Raw genomic sequence first — 17,649 nt, 5'->3', positions numbered from 1 at the left:
TGTGAAAGCCCAAAGTAAAAGAGAGTATGACAAATAGTCCCAAGCCACTTTCTTTATGTTCTTGTGACGTTTTTACATGAAGTTTGAGCAGTAATATTGACTTTTCGTGCCTTAATGTTATTGCATAATCCATATTAATGCAGAGGTCATTTTTATCTCCATTATTGACCGTGAACGCAATGTAGGTACTCCATTTGTGCACAGAAACAAATATTAATTACTTAACTGTAATTAAATGAAGATTTTGACATAAGCCGCATACATTATCTGCCAAACTCTTCATTAAATTGAAAGTTAATCATCATTAGTTAATGTCTCTTGCGGAGCAAAGTTTTTAAGTCACACTTTCGCACAGTTTACAATATTAGTATGTTTTATTATATTTACAATATTACTATAATTTACCTACAACACTCTATAAAGTCTAATAGAAGATTTGATGTAATATCCACAGCAGACCTAAATGATGGCCACCCTACTGAAACAGTATTGCAAAAAGCGTCAAGAACGAGTAAAATTCTTTCTCAAATAAGACTGATGGATCGCTTCCTCATTCTAAAACCTGGACTCATCGTTTTTCGAGTTAAGACTTAAGTTTTTAAGAAAATTCATTTTGTTTCTAATAGATTAGGAAAGACAAATAGAAAATATGAATGTTAAAATCTTTCTTAATATGATATTATTATACTCTACTAGATGTCCCGCGCGGCTTCGCCCGCGTAAATTACGAATTTTACGGAAACCGTACATTTTCCCATAAAAAATAGCTTATGTCCCTACACCCTTCACTTGGTCTACTCTATATCTGTGCCCAATATTGCCATAAAAATTGCTCTAGTAGTTCGTAATTTCTCATATTTCACGCGTTTTTCCCACATTTTCCTGAGTTTCTTCGGTCGTATTAGTCTTAGCGTGATGATATATAGCCTATAATCTTAACTCTTACTCGATAAATGAGCTATCTAACACTGAAATAAGTTTTTATATCGGACCTGTAGTTCCTGAGATTAACGCGTTCAAGCAAACATACTCTTCAGGTTTATAATATTAGGTAGGTATAGATTTTTTTTTATTATCGCTTTACAAATTCGAGACTCGATCTAAAAGACTATGAAAAGTACCTATAACAGGGTCTTTATAGGCTCATATGTCATAACCATAGGACGATGCATGGTATAATATGGTAGCGATGATGATGATGAATGTAATTTGCATAGTAGCATATGCTTTCCGTTCTTAAAACAACGCCAAAATTCCCAAACTTGTATCTATAAAGAATCAGTTCTCTCAGCACCTTCCGAACCACGGTATACCAGGTATACCTCGGTGCAAAATCTTACTTGTTCGTAGCATATGCTTAGAATACTTCTCACGAAACCGAAATCACCACATGTTTCCCTATAAATTTTGAGGAGTTCCCTCGATTACTTATGGATCCTTCATCAGATCACCACTTTTGTGAATATAATACCAAATTGGGATGATACCCTATATACCAAAAGAAAAAATTTGAAAATCGGTTAATAAACGGCGGAGTAATCGTTGAACATAAGAAAACGAACATAACACCTCCCCCATTTTGAAAGTCGGTTAAAATTGTAGCCTATGTATTGTAGCATATGCTTTTCGTTCTTAAAACAACGCCAAAACTCCCAAACTTTTATCTATAAAGAATCAGGAGTTCTCTCAGCACCTTCCGAACCACGGTATACCAGGTATACCTCGGTGCAAAATCTTACTTGTTGGTAGCATATGCTTAGAATACTTCTCACGAAACCAAAATCACCACATGTTTCCCTATAAATTTTGAGGAGTTCCCTCGATTACTTATGGATCCTTCATCAGATCACCACTTTTGTGAATATAATACCAAATTGGGATGATACCCTATATACCAAAAGAAAAAATTTGAAAATCGGTTAACAAACGGCGGAGTAATCGTTAAACATAAGAAAACGAACATAACACAATATTTTGAAAGTCGGTTAAAATTGTAGCCTATGTGTTATTCTGATGTATTAGCTATGTTATTGTAAAGTTTCATTGAAATCCGTTCAGTAGTTTTTGCGTGAAAGAGTAACAAACATCCATACATCCACACATCTATACATGCAAACAAACTTTCGCCTTTATAATATTAGTAGGAAGTAGGATAATAGTGGATTTTTTAACGGTTGAACCGATTTAAATGAAATTTGGTATCGACATACTTCAAGAGCCGGGAAATTACATAGGATAGTTTTATCGCTGCAAAATGTACGATTACTGGGTGACAAACTAATTTATACACAATGGAGTTGCGGTAAACCTCTAGTCTCTTATATACCTCCGACTGCCAAAAGGACCTTATGTATACGAAGCAGAGTCGCGCAGTGGAGGCGTGCTGGGCCCATAACCTATTGAAACACGCCCTTTCGGTTAACGACACTCTTTATTTGACACTTGACAGATACATGACATATCGAGAATTATGTGACACATGACATTAGCAAACTCAATATTATGGCGCTACTAGTCTAACAGAAATATTTTGGTATTAATTTACAACATAAATCTCATAGAAACTCCTTATCTTTTTAAGAACATGCAGATTGTAGATGGCTCGTATTTGAATAAGTACACTTTCTACAGGAGAAAAGGCTTTCACGGCCATAGCGAGGGTGGTTTTTGTGCTGCGCCTTGTGTGGTGATCCGTACATGTGCCGTGAGATGCGCAGAGTATCATCACTATCGTCACTTCCTCTAAAGCATATCTAATAGATGTTCCGCAAGACTAAGGGCCTTTCCACACGGCGTATTTTTTGCGCACCGACGACGCGCGTTTCTGATGCGCTCGTCTTCTGCGTGTTTTCATCGCGTTTTGGCAGATATTAAGTTTAAAACGTGCTACGTAAAGGCTTCCTTCCCTTTGCTGAGCGTTCAACTTGCGTTTGTATCGATACAAACGAGCGTTTTCACGCAAATAATAGTCTGTGTGCGCAAAAAAGTAGCCTATTTGCACTATTTCCCGTGGTCTTCTCTATACATGTGCCGAAATAACTCTTTAGCTTTATTTAGGTACAGACCATGGACCGATTTTGTTTGTTTGTCGGTTAGTTCTAGCCAGCCAACATCTATGTTTCATGCCTGAAATAATGTGTATTGCCAAAATAACGTTTGCCGGTTCAGCTAACAATTCTTAAAGAAAAAGAGGATTCAAGAACGAAGGAAATCTTTTATGGACGAAGCAAGACAAGATTCAGACAGTTAAATAATATTAATAAGTAAATAACCTCTCACTTTAATATTAATTAGTACTGAACAATTTAATGTAACTTTGAACGGACGTAGTAACCGTTATGTGTGTCTGTTAGTTATGTTAGAGCTCAGAAACTATAAGTTCATTAAGAACCATAAGTCATTTGTGTTCAAGGAAATGGTTATAATGGTTGGAACACGAAAGTAAAGACGGAAAGGCTCAGTGGTTATTTTGTAAGGTACCTGGTTTGATTCCCTTTATAGACAAACTTCTAAAACGTGGGAGAAACTTTATACGTGGGAGAGCCATGCTTCGGCACGAACCTACCCTCCCCTATTCCCTCCCTTCCCTACCCTCCCCTATTACCCTATTCCCTCTTAAAAGGCCGGCAACGCACTTGTAGCTCTTCTGATGCTGCGAGTGTCCATGGGCGACGGAACATGCTTTCCATCGTGACCCGTTTGCTCGTTTGCCCCTTATTTCATTAAAAAAAACGACAAAGCCACTCATGATTTTTTCTCATCTGTTACCTCTTCATGCTTGCTGCTGAAGTTTTGCTGAAGCTGAAGTCTGAACCGATTTTGATGAAATTTTGTATGCTGATACTTTGAATCCCGAGAAAGAACAAAAATGTACAGTTCCCGTGCGATGTCTTCGTAAATACAGATTATTAAGTACTTAATCCTTCAATTTTTTAAATAATCATTAATTGTCCTTATTTGTTATCATAAGTTTTTTGACTCACCTCCTTATCAAACATTTTGAACGCATGTCATAATCTACAAGAAATCCTACAGATATATCATATAGATACATAAATCGGAACCTGTCTATCTGTATGTCACGGTGCCCTAACATGGCACATTTCTAGTATTTATGTAATATTTCTCGTAATATCGGAACGCGTAATATTCATACATGTACCGTAAGTGTAGTAAGACGTAAGGTATGGGCGGTAGCGTTTTCAGACTATGTAGCGGTTTTTATGGAAACACATTTTAAAACCTTCAGATATGGATAGTTTTAGCAAAGAGTTAGACTAAAACTCGATTAAATAAAGAGCGGATTCGACCTTTTCGCGGTTTTTTAACCGAATCCATATAATAAAATATAGTCAAGCTGTTGTTAATAAAAATATGCATTAAAAAGAGATATCGTAACAAAATATATTATTAATCTATATTTTAAAATAATACAGCCTGCTTTAAGCATATTAAAAAAACTCAAAGCAGATATGTTACTACCGCGCGCGTTGTGAAGCTTCAAATACGACCCAATTGGGTCGTCTTTTATTTAGTCTGTCTCTTTTATGTAAATGGCATTTCGTTATATCTTTTGTTTCACTTATCTGTCAAATTTGTCAATGTTGTTCGGAAGAGATTTAAACCGGAAAATAGTATGAAGGTAACAGATCTGTATAAGTAGAATATCATTGGCTTTAAGGATCAATTCGTGAGATTCTGGCTTATAATGCTCCAATCTGGATGGCTTATCGTTTTATCAAAACGTCTACTTATACATTTAAGTACTACATAAGTAGTAGAGAGTAGAGACCATAATATTCTTAAGTGATTTTACCAAAACCTTGTGTAAACAATGATAAGAATATTGAATCCACGCTTAGGCCCAGACATGTGCAATTACAAGATTTTAGACCACACATAACCATCGTATATGGAGTTTAATATTTGGGTCGGGACCATATAGAGAACATAGTCCATGTTGCACATAAAAACTGCATTAAAATGCAACATAGAACACTGCTGCTGGTATATGTCAAGTATTTTACACTGATCAGTCAAACGTCAAACAGAATATTACCGTGGGAGAGACTTCGGTATAAATAAGTCGGCTCAGAAGACCTCAAAGAAAACTCGTTTTTGGCAGAAAGAGAGACAATAACACTATAGTTTCGACACGGGTTCTCCATGAAGCAGTGATATTTCTGCGCTGGCGCACTCGTGCTGAAAAATAGCGGCAAAATGATGTGGGCGTCCCAGAAAATATACAGTTAGTACACCAAAAAGGATTCAGAAGGGTTCCAAAAGATATATAGAGTACCTACCTAGTTTTTGTTACGTTCTCACAGTAGAAATGTTTCAATACAAACATTGACAAATTTTATGGGCAAACTGACAAATTTGGTCAATCTGTCTTTTCTATACTAATATAAAGACAAAGGACAACTCCCAATTTGTCCCTAAAATAGCTACGAAGAACCTTAAAAACAAACCCTTCTTATGCCACGTTTAGTATGCTGGTTAAGATCGTTCTTTCAGATAAGCTTTTTAGGTTTTACATCAGCTGTCTAGAATCTAGTTAATACTAGATCTAGTGCATAATGAATGTGATAATAATCGGGAAGTGATAACGCTTTCTACCCGCCTCTGTTATTACCGCTTTCTTGAGACGGATGTTTGGACGTATGGATCCAGAGGTAAATTATACCTGCTTAGTGCTTACATCACAGCTGCTAATCCGATTGATAGATCATTTTGTAGCTATAGGCTGCCCACAGCTTTAAGATAACTTAACCCATCAATCCCCAAGCGGCATCCGGCTGTCGCATAACAATTGAAAATCTATTGTGTCTGCCATTCCCACGATCGATTGAATGATGCTGCTTTTTAAAGCGTTTATAAAGTACCATTATTCTGCTGCTGCGCGAAATCACGCTCCTCTTAAACGATATAAATTCACCCCTTGGTCATTTAAGATACTTTAAACCAATTTCCTCTACCGGATCAACCGGATATAAAATTCAGCCGCAGGTACGGTACAGACTACACGACTTTCCCGCTAAACTGTTTGTTTAGAAAGCGCAATTACGCGACCTTCGCCCAGACTGGCAGATGGTCATTACTGGTGTCAAGATGAGCCTAGATATAGGATGCGCACAACTGGAAAACGCTGAGGATGTATACAGTATACAGTGTTATAAACTACCAGTAGAATGCTTCGAGGATGCAAAAAAGACTTGAGAGGTGTCAATGGAACGAACGAAGTTATTTCTGATGTTCAAAAAAGCTGTATACATATACACTCAAAAAAATACGTCATCTATTGACGCCCAGGAATACTAACAACGCCCTCTGCCCCTACCATGCAGGTACTAATAAAAAAGTGTCGAGGTCAAATATCGTTGTGGCTAGCCTCCTCTGCCGAACGCGCGATAAGGAACTTCGTTCCAAAAAAGAAAAAAGATCGCCATAAAAAATTGTATGCAATGGAGATGCAATTTAAAAGTAACGGGAGCCAGAAAAAATCACAACTTTAAGACAAGCAAACATGGAAGGCGAGGTGTTCGGTTTTTCAGGTCTCTTTGGTGGGGCGAGGTAAGAGCGGGGCAGGTGGGCAAACGGCGACACGCTATTGGTCGTTATTGAATATTGGTAGATTAAAATTAGCACCCCTTTCCACCTACGCTTACCACACGCAGGCAACCAAATACAACATTTAAAGCACTGGTTCCTGCCACATTTTTATCAGGAATTAGTCTGATTAGCCTATTGCAGAAGCACAGCTCTCACATAACTTTGCGAGTAAAAACAATAAGACAAGTTATCATCAGTTACTAAGTCCAGATGAACCTGGCGCTCAGTGAGTATTGTCTTCCGAGAAGTACATGATTAATTCATGTGAGATACAGGTTCGATCAGATTCTTGTCGAAGAATAGCTAGTGCAAGACTAGTATGTGGAATTTTTCTAGTTACCAGTCAGCAAAACGACTTGAGACAATTGACTGCGAAACTTTAGGTACTCGGTTCTTTTCGTGCTATGCATTTCGCCTTTCAAAATCTTCACTATATCTAGACCAAAGTTTCATTAAAATGTAACTATTTCCTAAATAGTCTACCTAGCAGCGAGTTGTTATAATAATTATTATTAGGCTACTTAATTTGACTATATTAAACACTAAAATATTTTATCAATAATTCGAACCGAAGAAGTTTTTGAGAGAAGCGCGTTTAAACAGAAGTCTTCTGTTTCTTCTGCTTTATAATATTAGTATAGAGTATAAGTAATGGTGATGATGATGATGACGACGATGATTGTCATGATGATGACGTCATGCTGAGGTAATTGTGATCACGGGGTCACAGCCCGCGCAGACAGATGCGTGCATTGTGCAATCTTTGTGGTCGAGATGTACCACTTACTGGATGTGACTTTTATAATATTATAGGAGTTTTTTTTATAAAATAAGGGGGCAAACGAGCAAACGGGTCACCTGATGGTAAGCAACTACCGTCGCCCATGGACACTCGCAACATCAGAAGAGCTGCAGTTGCGTTGCCGGCATTTTAAGAGGGAATACGCTCTCTTCTTGAAGGTTTGCAGGTCGTATCATATCGTTTAAATTTAGTCTCACTAAAACTCGAGAACGGCTCCGATTTGGCAAACTTTAGCCTTTGTGGAAGTCCAGGCGAGGCGAGATTAAGATCATAGTGATGCGAAGTTCAACAGGTCAACGAGTAAAGAAATAATTTTCATGTGGCGCAGAAAAACAAAGTATCTTTTTACGTTTACATACGCTCTCCAGAAACAACATCTAGCAACAAAGCCACATTCAGCCTATCCATAACATCCGCTATTGACTAACAGATCAACATGTCAAGTAGAACTATAAACTTAAAAGGTACGATCCTCATAATATAAAGACATCCACAAAGCCAAAATTCAATCCCTAAAGGCGTTTAATAGAATACCGAACACCCAGGTAAAACCTAGTATCATTCTGTATTTTCTGCTCTCCATAGAGCCTAACTCCAGCCACAAAGCTTTGTCACAATGTGGCTTTGTTGTTGGATCATTATATTATGCGAATAGAGTGAAGATCCTCGGTTTTAAGTGTGTCTCCATACACCCGACCTCCGTAACATCCATGCCGCGACGACGCGGTGCGGCGCCGCACCGGAGGTCATCTCGCCGGACTACCGGCCACACGGTGAGTGCGGTGCCGCAACGTTTTGCAGTACTGTGCCAGCGACGGACTCGAGCTCCACCAATACATACACCCCTCCCCGCCTCGTCTCGATTCCGGTGCAGCGCGTGCGGTGCAGCTCCGGAGCGCACCGGACGGCGCCGTGTGCCATACCGATGCAACGGAAGTGCCTTAGCGGAACCAGAAACGGAAACAGAAGTCAAAAGTAAATTTTTGCAGAAACGGAAACGGATGCAGAAACGGGAGTGTAAATAATATGAAAAAAAAATGTACAAAATATATACTCTTTACTAGCTGTTGCCCGCGACTTCGTCCGCGTTAGCATAGTAGATCACACCCCAAGTATTATTTATTCTACAAAAATATTCAATATACAGAATTAACTTTCCTACGATTTTATTATATATAGATGTTTCGCGCGGCTTCGCTTGCGTAATTTAGGAATTTCACGCAACCGTACATTTTGCAGCAAAAAGTTGCCTATTTCCCTTCACGTAGTCTATTCTTCATGTTTGCCAAATAACATAAAAATTGCTCCAGTAGTTCATAATATAATAAGCAATTCCATATAATTTTCCCCGTTTTTTCCACATTTTCATCTATTTCTTCGTTCTTATTAGTTTTAGCGGGATAAAATATAGCTTATAAGCCTATAGATAAATGGGCTATCCAACAGTAAAAGAATTTTTCAAATCGGACCAGTAGTTCCTGAGATTAGCGCGTTCAAACAAACAAACAAACAAACTCTTCCCAATTATAATATTAGTATACATTAAGTATCAAATACACCAAATCTAGATTAAAATAGATATATTAGAAATCTATTATAGAAAACAACATTACAACTTTGCAACTGAACATAATATTTTTATTAATATTCAAAATTTAGTAGTGGCAAGTTATATTTTATAAAAAGTGATTTGGCCGCCGTCGGTTGTAAACTTCCGTTTAAAGCTCCGTTATGAAAGTTGCGGAAACAGAAGCAGAAACGGATGTTGAAAAAAGCGCGGAACTTCCGCACTTGCGGAAACAGAAACAGAGGTCCGTTGCATCACTAATTTTTATATGTAGGAAACCGGAGCGGCACCGGTCAGTCGCCGCACCGCCGCCGCACCGCATCGTGTGGCATGTCTCTTACGCTCGACCCACTTGCTGCGACCGCTAGCTGCACTTTTATATTCTAGGTATAAAAAGAGCTGTAGGGAAATAGCAAAACCCGAGGCGAGAGTAAATTTAATATACCAAAGAAAAATATTTTTCTTGGATGATAATGTTTTAATGCAGAGCCTAAACGTTCAAGAAAAGTGTTATTTTTTCTCTGTTTTAAATGTTTAATAGTTATTATGTGTACAGTTTAGTTTCGAATAGTTAAAAGTGTTTGTTCCGTCTATCTGTAACCTTCTTGGTGAAATCGATTAATTAATTTACGATGGAACAGGATATAATTGAAGATGATAATAATAAATAATAAAACACTTTATTGCTCACAATTACAAGAAATTACACGTAACACAAGCTCAAATTAAAACAGTTATCTATGAGATGATGAAGATGTTAGTGGATGAAGCAGATAATAGACCGGGAGATGATGACACAAACTTGGTCATTTGTACCACTATGGCGGTTCTACAGGGGTGTAATTACGTAAAGGCAAAAAGGAAAATGATGGTCATAGCGTTCGCACTGGCGGCCCAAACGCGTGGGCGTTAATCGAACGCTTCGCATAAATAACGAAAGTCGAACGATTTGTTCCACAAAAATGCTTGTATTTTCAGATAGTCGAAAAAAAAATAAGTAGGTTTTTTTTTTAAATATTAATAAGAAACTAGTTTAAAATTACAACTTTGTAGTAGTATGGCGGCCATTGGGACATGTCGGAAAAGTATGGCAAGGTGATTTTCGTTCGCGCAGAAATTTGTGTACCTTCATAATATTATTATGAAGGTACAAAATTTTCTGCGCGTAAAACCTGCGGGCAACAAGTTATAAGCTTATTCAATATAAGATGAGAGTGGATATCGCAACGAAATTGCTCTGACATTTGAGTGGTCATCAACCGAAAAGTAATTTGTTTGTCCATCCGATTACAGACGATTTCTCAAGTGTGGTTGACAAATGATCCGGGTGGTGGAGCGGAGCGGTGGCCGTGAGATGTGCAGACACCGTGTCCAGATTTTGGGGATGGTGAGAAGATTGGTCACTTTGTTGGTGGGAACTGATAAAGTGTAGTGGGTACACTTAAAACACTTTAAAAAAATAGGTAACATAATATTTGATCAGGGTAAGTTCGGATACAGGGTAAGTCCGGATAATTCAAGTTAACGCTAAATTAAACTACAGTTACGGTACGGTACTACAGTTTACGGTTGCGGTGCAGTATGGCGTATATGCCCGTGGCGCCAGGCAAAAAAAACATTGACTTTAGTGATAAGTTGATCATATCAAAGGGTTTTCGTTGTTGGTTACCACTGTTGATCCTGGCGACAGTGCAGTGCAGTGGTGGGAATGTGGTGGGTCTTTTGCCCGTTTAAAAAAATAGTTGAATTATCCGGCTTTACCCTGTGTTCGAACTTACCCTGCTCAACCTTATAGTTGCGCAAGAACTCATTTACCGCACTGGAACCGTGCATTTTTTAACCGACTAACGACTTCCAAAAAACGAGGATGTTATAATATGTTCGGCTGTGGATTTTTTTTTAATTTAGCGATAGGTACTTAAAGTATTTCTACATCAAAATCAGTTCAGCGGACCATTTTCGCAATTTTATTACATTTACAGTAGGTAAGTATTTCATGTACTCAGTACAAAATATGTATGCAATACATAATGATATTAGCATATGACAGTAATCAAATATAATATATTATATGCCTATTCATATTAGATACTAGTTTCTCTCGGGTCACAACATGACCTCCAAATTATAGTAAGGCAATCATTACTTTTGTTATTTAATGACACTAAACTGTTTTTAATACCACGGAACAATATGATATAAGAGTTTCATAACGTGCAAAGTGGGTGATCTACATACGAGTGAAAAACGCAGGTAAAAATATACTCGACTGCAAAACGAAGACATTTTGTTCGTGCAATGGTTTAGTAAGTAGGGAGTTACGCATTTCTGAATGCTTAAGCAAAACTTGTTTGCCCAGCGTGTAATTCTAGGTTTTTTAAAGTAGCTATGTCAATTGTAACTCTGCAGTCGTCAAAATATTTCCAATCTCTTTGATTTGATCTCAGGGAGCCCAACGGACAAGCTATAACTGCCCAGAGAAAAGAAAGGAAAGAAAAAGATAGGAGCAGAAAGCATCATCCAAGACCCAATGTCCATACTAATATTATAAATGCGAAAGTGTGTCTGTCTGTCTGTTACCTCATCACGTCCAAACCGCTGAACCGATTTTGCTGAAAATTGGTATGGAGATAGTTTGAGTCCCGGGAAAGGACTTATGCTACTTTTTATCCCAGAAACTCATCTAGTTTTGTATAAATATGACATGCTTTTCTAAATACGAAAAATATTAACACAATTCACTGTAAATCAGCAAGTGGGTCTCGTGCTATGGTTTATATGGCATAATTATTTGGTTGTAATCACGAAGTTAGTGACATAGTTATACAAATTACCATTCGCAATCGCGGCGGTTCCACTCGCGTGTCGATCACCCCCGTAACAGTACTTCTTGCTCGCGGTTCGGAACCGAAATGCTAATCACAGTTATATCATAACAGGTACCGTTAACGAGGCCAGGGTTAATATTTAAATGCTAATTATATTTTTATTACCCACAGCTATGTGCTTATGATGCACAAGAATTTGGAACGAAAAAAATTTGACGAAAAATAAAAATATATTAAGTAAGTAATAATTATTACTTACTTAGATTTTCTAAGAACGCAAGAAGCCGAAGAATTTTTTGCACTGAAACCATAAATTTTGCCGGAAATTTAGGGATCTATGCAGGTACGCGATTTTATTAAAATTGGTTCATTAAAACAGATAAACTTTAGCATATTTATACGTAGTGGACTTGGAAAATCATTCACCATGCTATTGAAAACATGTTAAAACCAAAGCCCAAAAGTTTTTATATTGAACTAGCTGTCCCGGTGAACTTCGTGTCACTTTAAAACCTTCCCTGGACTTCTACGAATATTTCAAGACTAAAATCAGCCCAATCCGTTCAGCCGTTTTCGAGTTTTAGCGCGACTAACACATTTGAAAATCCATTTTTATATATAAGAAGAAGAAGATAAGAAGATAGATGATAGTTTGAGTGAAATAGTAAATATGGCTTTGAAATAAACAATGTAGAAAGGAAATAGATCTAAAAATAGAATAGTATTGTTTCTCTGTTGTTGTAGAGAAGGGATGTTAGTTCATTGATTACTCGTAAACGGATGTTTAGAGCTTTCTCGGAATTCGTAACTAGATATCAAAATTAGGATGTAGGAGTAATGGAGAAGGAATTAAGAATAAGTAAAAAAAGTATTCAAAGAATAATTATAGAAATCCGTTGCTCCAAAATTCGTTTATCATGCGGGAACCATACATTTTTCCGGGATAAAAAGTATCCTGTGTCCTTTTTACTTTGAGAATAGATCTTAAGAGGCCGGGTGCCATCTAAATTCTCATACGTACGTAATACCAAATTCATTTTTTCATACGAAAATATTTAACATGTTTGAGTTATTTTTCAGCTTAAAATAGTAATTACCTAGGTTCCTGCACAAAAATTTACTACCTACATCATAAGAATTATGGCATTAGTAGCGTACATAATGACTAAATGAAGTTTCACCTTCGACACTTCAGTTTGTTCCCTTAATAACTGTTTGCTATTTGCTAATGTATAATATTTTCTAACAATAAATCATTCTTCTCATAATCTCATTACGTTGTCGGTTGCAACATTACAGATTTACTATGGCAGTGTAATTTGTTACGTTTCGAATTAAAATCGTTCGCGCAATACTTTTGTAATTAACTTCTAAATCGAGGTTTAGAAAGGGCTGCTGAAGAGACGTGATTTTCGGTTAGTCTGATATCTAGCCACCGAGTGAGCCAAAATCTTTTCGTTTTCGCTTCGTTATAGAATCGCCGATGTAAGTGTATGGAATTGACACAAGCGTTCGTTAATATGACGTTGACTTTCGACTCGTCTAATGTCAATTCCATACATTTTGATCGGCGATTCTATAACGAAGCGAAAACGAAAAAGTTTCGGCTAAATGGCCAGTACTGTTAAAAAATTAAGTATCGTCGAACTGATCATTTTTTATTATGTACTTTCCGGTCATCATTCTGGCGTCAGTCTGAGACTGATGGACTGAACTGATGCCAGAGTGCGTTGCCAGACGTCCCGATTTTGGCGGGACGTCCCGATTTTTTCATCAAAATTAAATGTCCCGCGCGGGACAGGCTCAGTCCCGCTTTTCGGGGAAAGCCCGAACGTACGTGCAGCGTGCTGAGAAAGAAAGGTGCACATACTGAAGATAAGAGTGTGGGAGGAAGAGGGGTAGATTTACTTTGGCTACTTTAGCTATCTATTGTCATGTAAACGTTATTGTAACGCAAATAAAAAGATAAAAATTCAAAAACTTTTCTTTTGAAACAAATTAAAAAAAGGTACTTAAGTATAAAACCTTTTTTTTTTACTTTTTCCCGCTTTTGACTGAAGAATTCCGCTTTTTCACTCATAAAGTTCCAAAGTCCCGACTTGGCACAAAAAAATCTGGCAACGCTGTGCCAGACTGACCGTGTAACCCTAGTCTTAGTGCCTGTTTCACCACTTCCTGATAAGGTGCCGGATAGGCTATCCACAACTTATTTGATGCTCCATACTCAGCTGTCAAGTTAAGTTGTGGATAGCCTATCTGGCACTTATCAGGAAGTGGTGAAACAGGCCCTTAGTGTCGCGCCTCAAAATCCGCCTAAGGTTAACGTACAAGGAACGTTCCGCGAGAGCGGTCCAATCTCTTCTAGTTCAATGACTGTGATAGTAAGATGATATGACCTTAATTAGCGGGCGGTCACGGGGACCGCGCGCGACTGGCTGCGTCGCGCTCGGTGGCCGCAGCGTCGAGTTACATCCAGCTGTTCCGCCTTTCATTAAGCCATTAGATTGAGGATTTTCTTTGGATTATCTTACATAGTTCATACTAAGTTGCCGCTAAGGTTAGGGTTGCCAACTCACATCATATTATATTTGAAAACTTTCCCGGGGAAATCCGGACAGATGGCAACCCTGCTCCCGGTGTGCAGCGCCGTTGAATTGTGCACACACTACGATATGGTACGCAATTTTCCCTAGGTCATGTTGTACAAGGTACAACTAACTAATGTATTATAATTTTTCTTTGAAAACATCTCACTTCATTCGTTAAGGCCCAGTAGTCCCTAAAATAAGCAGGTCGATGTCTGTCAGTACGAATATCGACGTAAAGGACATTAAAATAACATTCATATCAGCGCGCCTTGTACAGTGGCGGTAACGCGATCGCCGCGTGCCTTGATAATAGGAAATAGGAGAAAAAACCATTTGTTTTTAGTATTACACAAATCAAATATATCAAATCGTTTAGGTTAGGTTACAACAAATGTACTACATTTTTTGTTTTTACTAGAAAGTGGGTAATTTAGCTATAAAATGATTTAATTATGAAAAACAGCGTTTTAACAGTCATCTTTGAGATTTTTTTCTATCGAGCAGAATTTTCCGAATTGTGTAGGTACTGATATACCTTTGTGTATAGGAAATGTTCTCAATTTTAAAACAGTACTTTTTTTACTTAAATAATGACATTTTCTTTACAAAAAACATTATTTAAAAAACTCATTTTACGTAGTTGCAACAACCACAGCGCCTTAAGTGTTGACGTTAGTTTGTAGAATGCAGAGAGATCTATATTATTATGTTAAGAAAGTCTAAATGGCCTGTACAGTCTAAACTGCGCAGTTCCACCGTACTCACCTCTCCTCCAGCATCTCGTTGAAGGTCTTCGCCTTGGCGCGCGGCTGTGTGGGCTCCTGCTCGAAGCGGCGCACCTCCACGCACCGCTCTATGATGTGCTCCACGCGCTTCCGCCGCGAAGACTTCCAGTTGTCCAAGTTCTGCAACAATATAGATGACGTTAGAATACTGTATGAATAACATATTTTATGCTGCGTTTCCATGCTTGCCAAGGCTTGGCAAGCATCCACAAGGCACAAGCGTGAAGCGTTCACAAATCTCGCTTGGCATAATTGGAAGTCGTTTACACGCTTGTGAATGCGTCAGTGTATTACGTAAATCCAAGCAAGCGCCCTTTGATCTATGTCTAAAAACCAACACTACTCTACTCGGATACACACCACTGGGTTATGAGAGTAAAAAGGAATAGTGCTTTTGTGTACTGCGCACACACTTGGGCACTAGTGTCCGACCGAAGCTTCGGCTTCGGCCACCTTCGGCCAAAAAAACCACCTTCGGCGAAACTTCGGCTTCAGCCGGGTTTTAGGCCGAAGCCGAAGTTTTGCCGAAGGTCCGAGCAACCGTCGAAATTGAACGAACTGTTACGAAAGACGAGTGAGTCGTGAGAGAGCGACGGACACCGGGGGTCATCACTCATCGTGTATGCAGAGGCCGCTGGGAGTCACTGTCAAATACAATAAACAAACACTATAACTTCTTAACAAATTATTTAATTTTGATTAAGAAAATAGTGTTTATTTCATTTATTAGTCTAGTTTCGGTCTAGTCGAGTTAAACAAAGACTGATTGATTGGTCTAATGATTGTTATTGGTGAAATAATAAAGAAATTATTATTTTTTACAATAGTTCAGTCAATAAAGTAGTTGTAGAATGCGTGAGGGGGAACCTAAGATATTTCTGCTGGAACTTGTTCAGGGTGCTTACCGGGACAAAAAATACTAAAAATCCTGAACTCTAGGAGGTGAGCCGGAGTGAGGAGGGTGACAAAATTCTCAATCTTTGGTTTTTGGCTAAAAGCTGAAAAAAGATGAGTTGTAACTTGTAGCAAAAACATTCTATGATAAAAAAAAACTTATTCAATTCTCTATAATTTTTATTCTTTACACTTTTTCCGAATTCTCATCCGTTTTCGAACTACACGCTCAGGAAAAGTGAAAATAATAGATTAATTCAAAAATTAAAAGAAACCCGACTGCAAAAAAATGTTAACTAAAAAGAACGAAACAAGACCTAATTCTGCCGGAGGCATCGAATTCACTTTTTAATTGATACGACTCTTGCTTGTACGAGTTTCATGCCAGGATGAATAGAAGGCTACATAGAAAAATGTAGAAGAAGAAAGAAAGAAAAAAACTACAAAATGCAGTCGGAGGCATATTTTATGATATTTTATGAATTAACGTAAAACTTGGTGCGACATGCTTGCCATTTATTATTGAAGTTTTGAAATCATTTTAATATTAATTGTAGCTTGTAGACAATATTGAACATATTTACAATACAAGTCATGTTAAAATTATAAACCTTCGGCTTCGGCTTCGGCCAAAGTTTGTGGCAATTGCCGATTAATCGGCTTCGGCTTCGGCCAAAAATATACCTTCGATCGGACACTATTGGGCACTATAATAATTACTCCTGCGTAACTGACCCGGTTTCAATGAATCCGGCCACCGTAACCGAAACCGGTGTGGGAGTTATTATTATTATGCTGATGATGAATACAGGCATTAATGTCGTAACTCGTAACTAAGTTTAACCGATGACAAGAGATTACGGAAGCTCGTAACATGTGACGCAAACAATTTCAACAAAATAAACCTTTACAAGACTAACAATAATGCATGTTACTTTTGTTTTTCAGTTTGTAAATTGTAATACTCTTAAAAGTTAGAGTTAATAAAACAACATGGCCTCTGTTCGGCCTCGATATGTAATTACATTACAAGCGTGAATGAATCTAAAAGCCATTTCTTAAGATGACTTCATTCCAGCACAGCATACGGGCTACTTGCGACATGCGACTGTAGCCTGCTTAGTATAATTAAGAGTTTTATGATAATGAGTTGTATGTGAATGCATCTAAAATCCATTTCTTAAGATGACTTCATTCCAGAACAGCGCATACGGGCTACTTGCGACATGCAACTGTATGCATACTAAAGTTAAAACGGCGAAAAGAGGCACAAAGCTTCATATTATAAAGAGTCAAATACTAATTTCTGCGAAAAAAATATAGGATCAAAACTGCCAAATCATTCCTGTAATAATTCACTCTTGACGTTATACGGACCTGACAAATTTCATTTCCAATTTGTCACTTCGTATATTTCTGAGCATGCTACAAGTTAAAAATCTCCGAAAAGTTAAAGACTGGTCGAAAGGGAGCAAGAACAGCGGGGCTAAATGGTCACATCTCTCAATCAATTCATCAAATTAACTGTCAAAACTATTAAACTGACAAAATATGTCAAATCAGTACGATTTAC

The 17,649-nt window shown here is 37.9% G+C and overlaps 1 protein-coding gene and 1 long non-coding RNA gene across 5 annotated transcripts in view; both read right to left on the bottom strand.

Annotated features, from left to right (window-relative positions):
• The window catches only part of LOC121736273 (LIM domain only protein 7), a 174,359-nt gene that overhangs the window by 30,440 nt on the left and 126,270 nt on the right, over window positions 1–17,649 (bottom strand). For all 4 annotated transcript variants that reach the window (XM_042127363.1, XM_042127365.1, XM_042127366.1 and 1 more), the window contains one exon: window positions 15,163–15,302. In XM_042127363.1, the coding sequence (XP_041983297.1) occupies window positions 15,163–15,302 (140 nt within the window). The remainder of the gene's footprint in view (window positions 1–15,162; window positions 15,303–17,649) is intronic.
• On the bottom strand, window positions 923–10,590 carry LOC121736285. Its single transcript, XR_006036986.1, has 3 exons — window positions 10,450–10,590; window positions 8,030–8,036; window positions 923–934 (listed from the first exon to the last, which is right to left on the bottom strand). It is a non-coding gene; the product is annotated as an uncharacterized LOC121736285 (long non-coding RNA).

Source organism: Aricia agestis, chromosome 18 (assembly GCF_905147365.1).
Source record: "Aricia agestis chromosome 18, ilAriAges1.1, whole genome shotgun sequence".
Classification (NCBI taxonomy): domain Eukaryota; kingdom Metazoa; phylum Arthropoda; class Insecta; order Lepidoptera; family Lycaenidae; genus Aricia; species Aricia agestis.
Note: the sequence above shows the minus strand (reverse complement) of the source record. Positions and strands in the feature narration are given on the sequence as shown.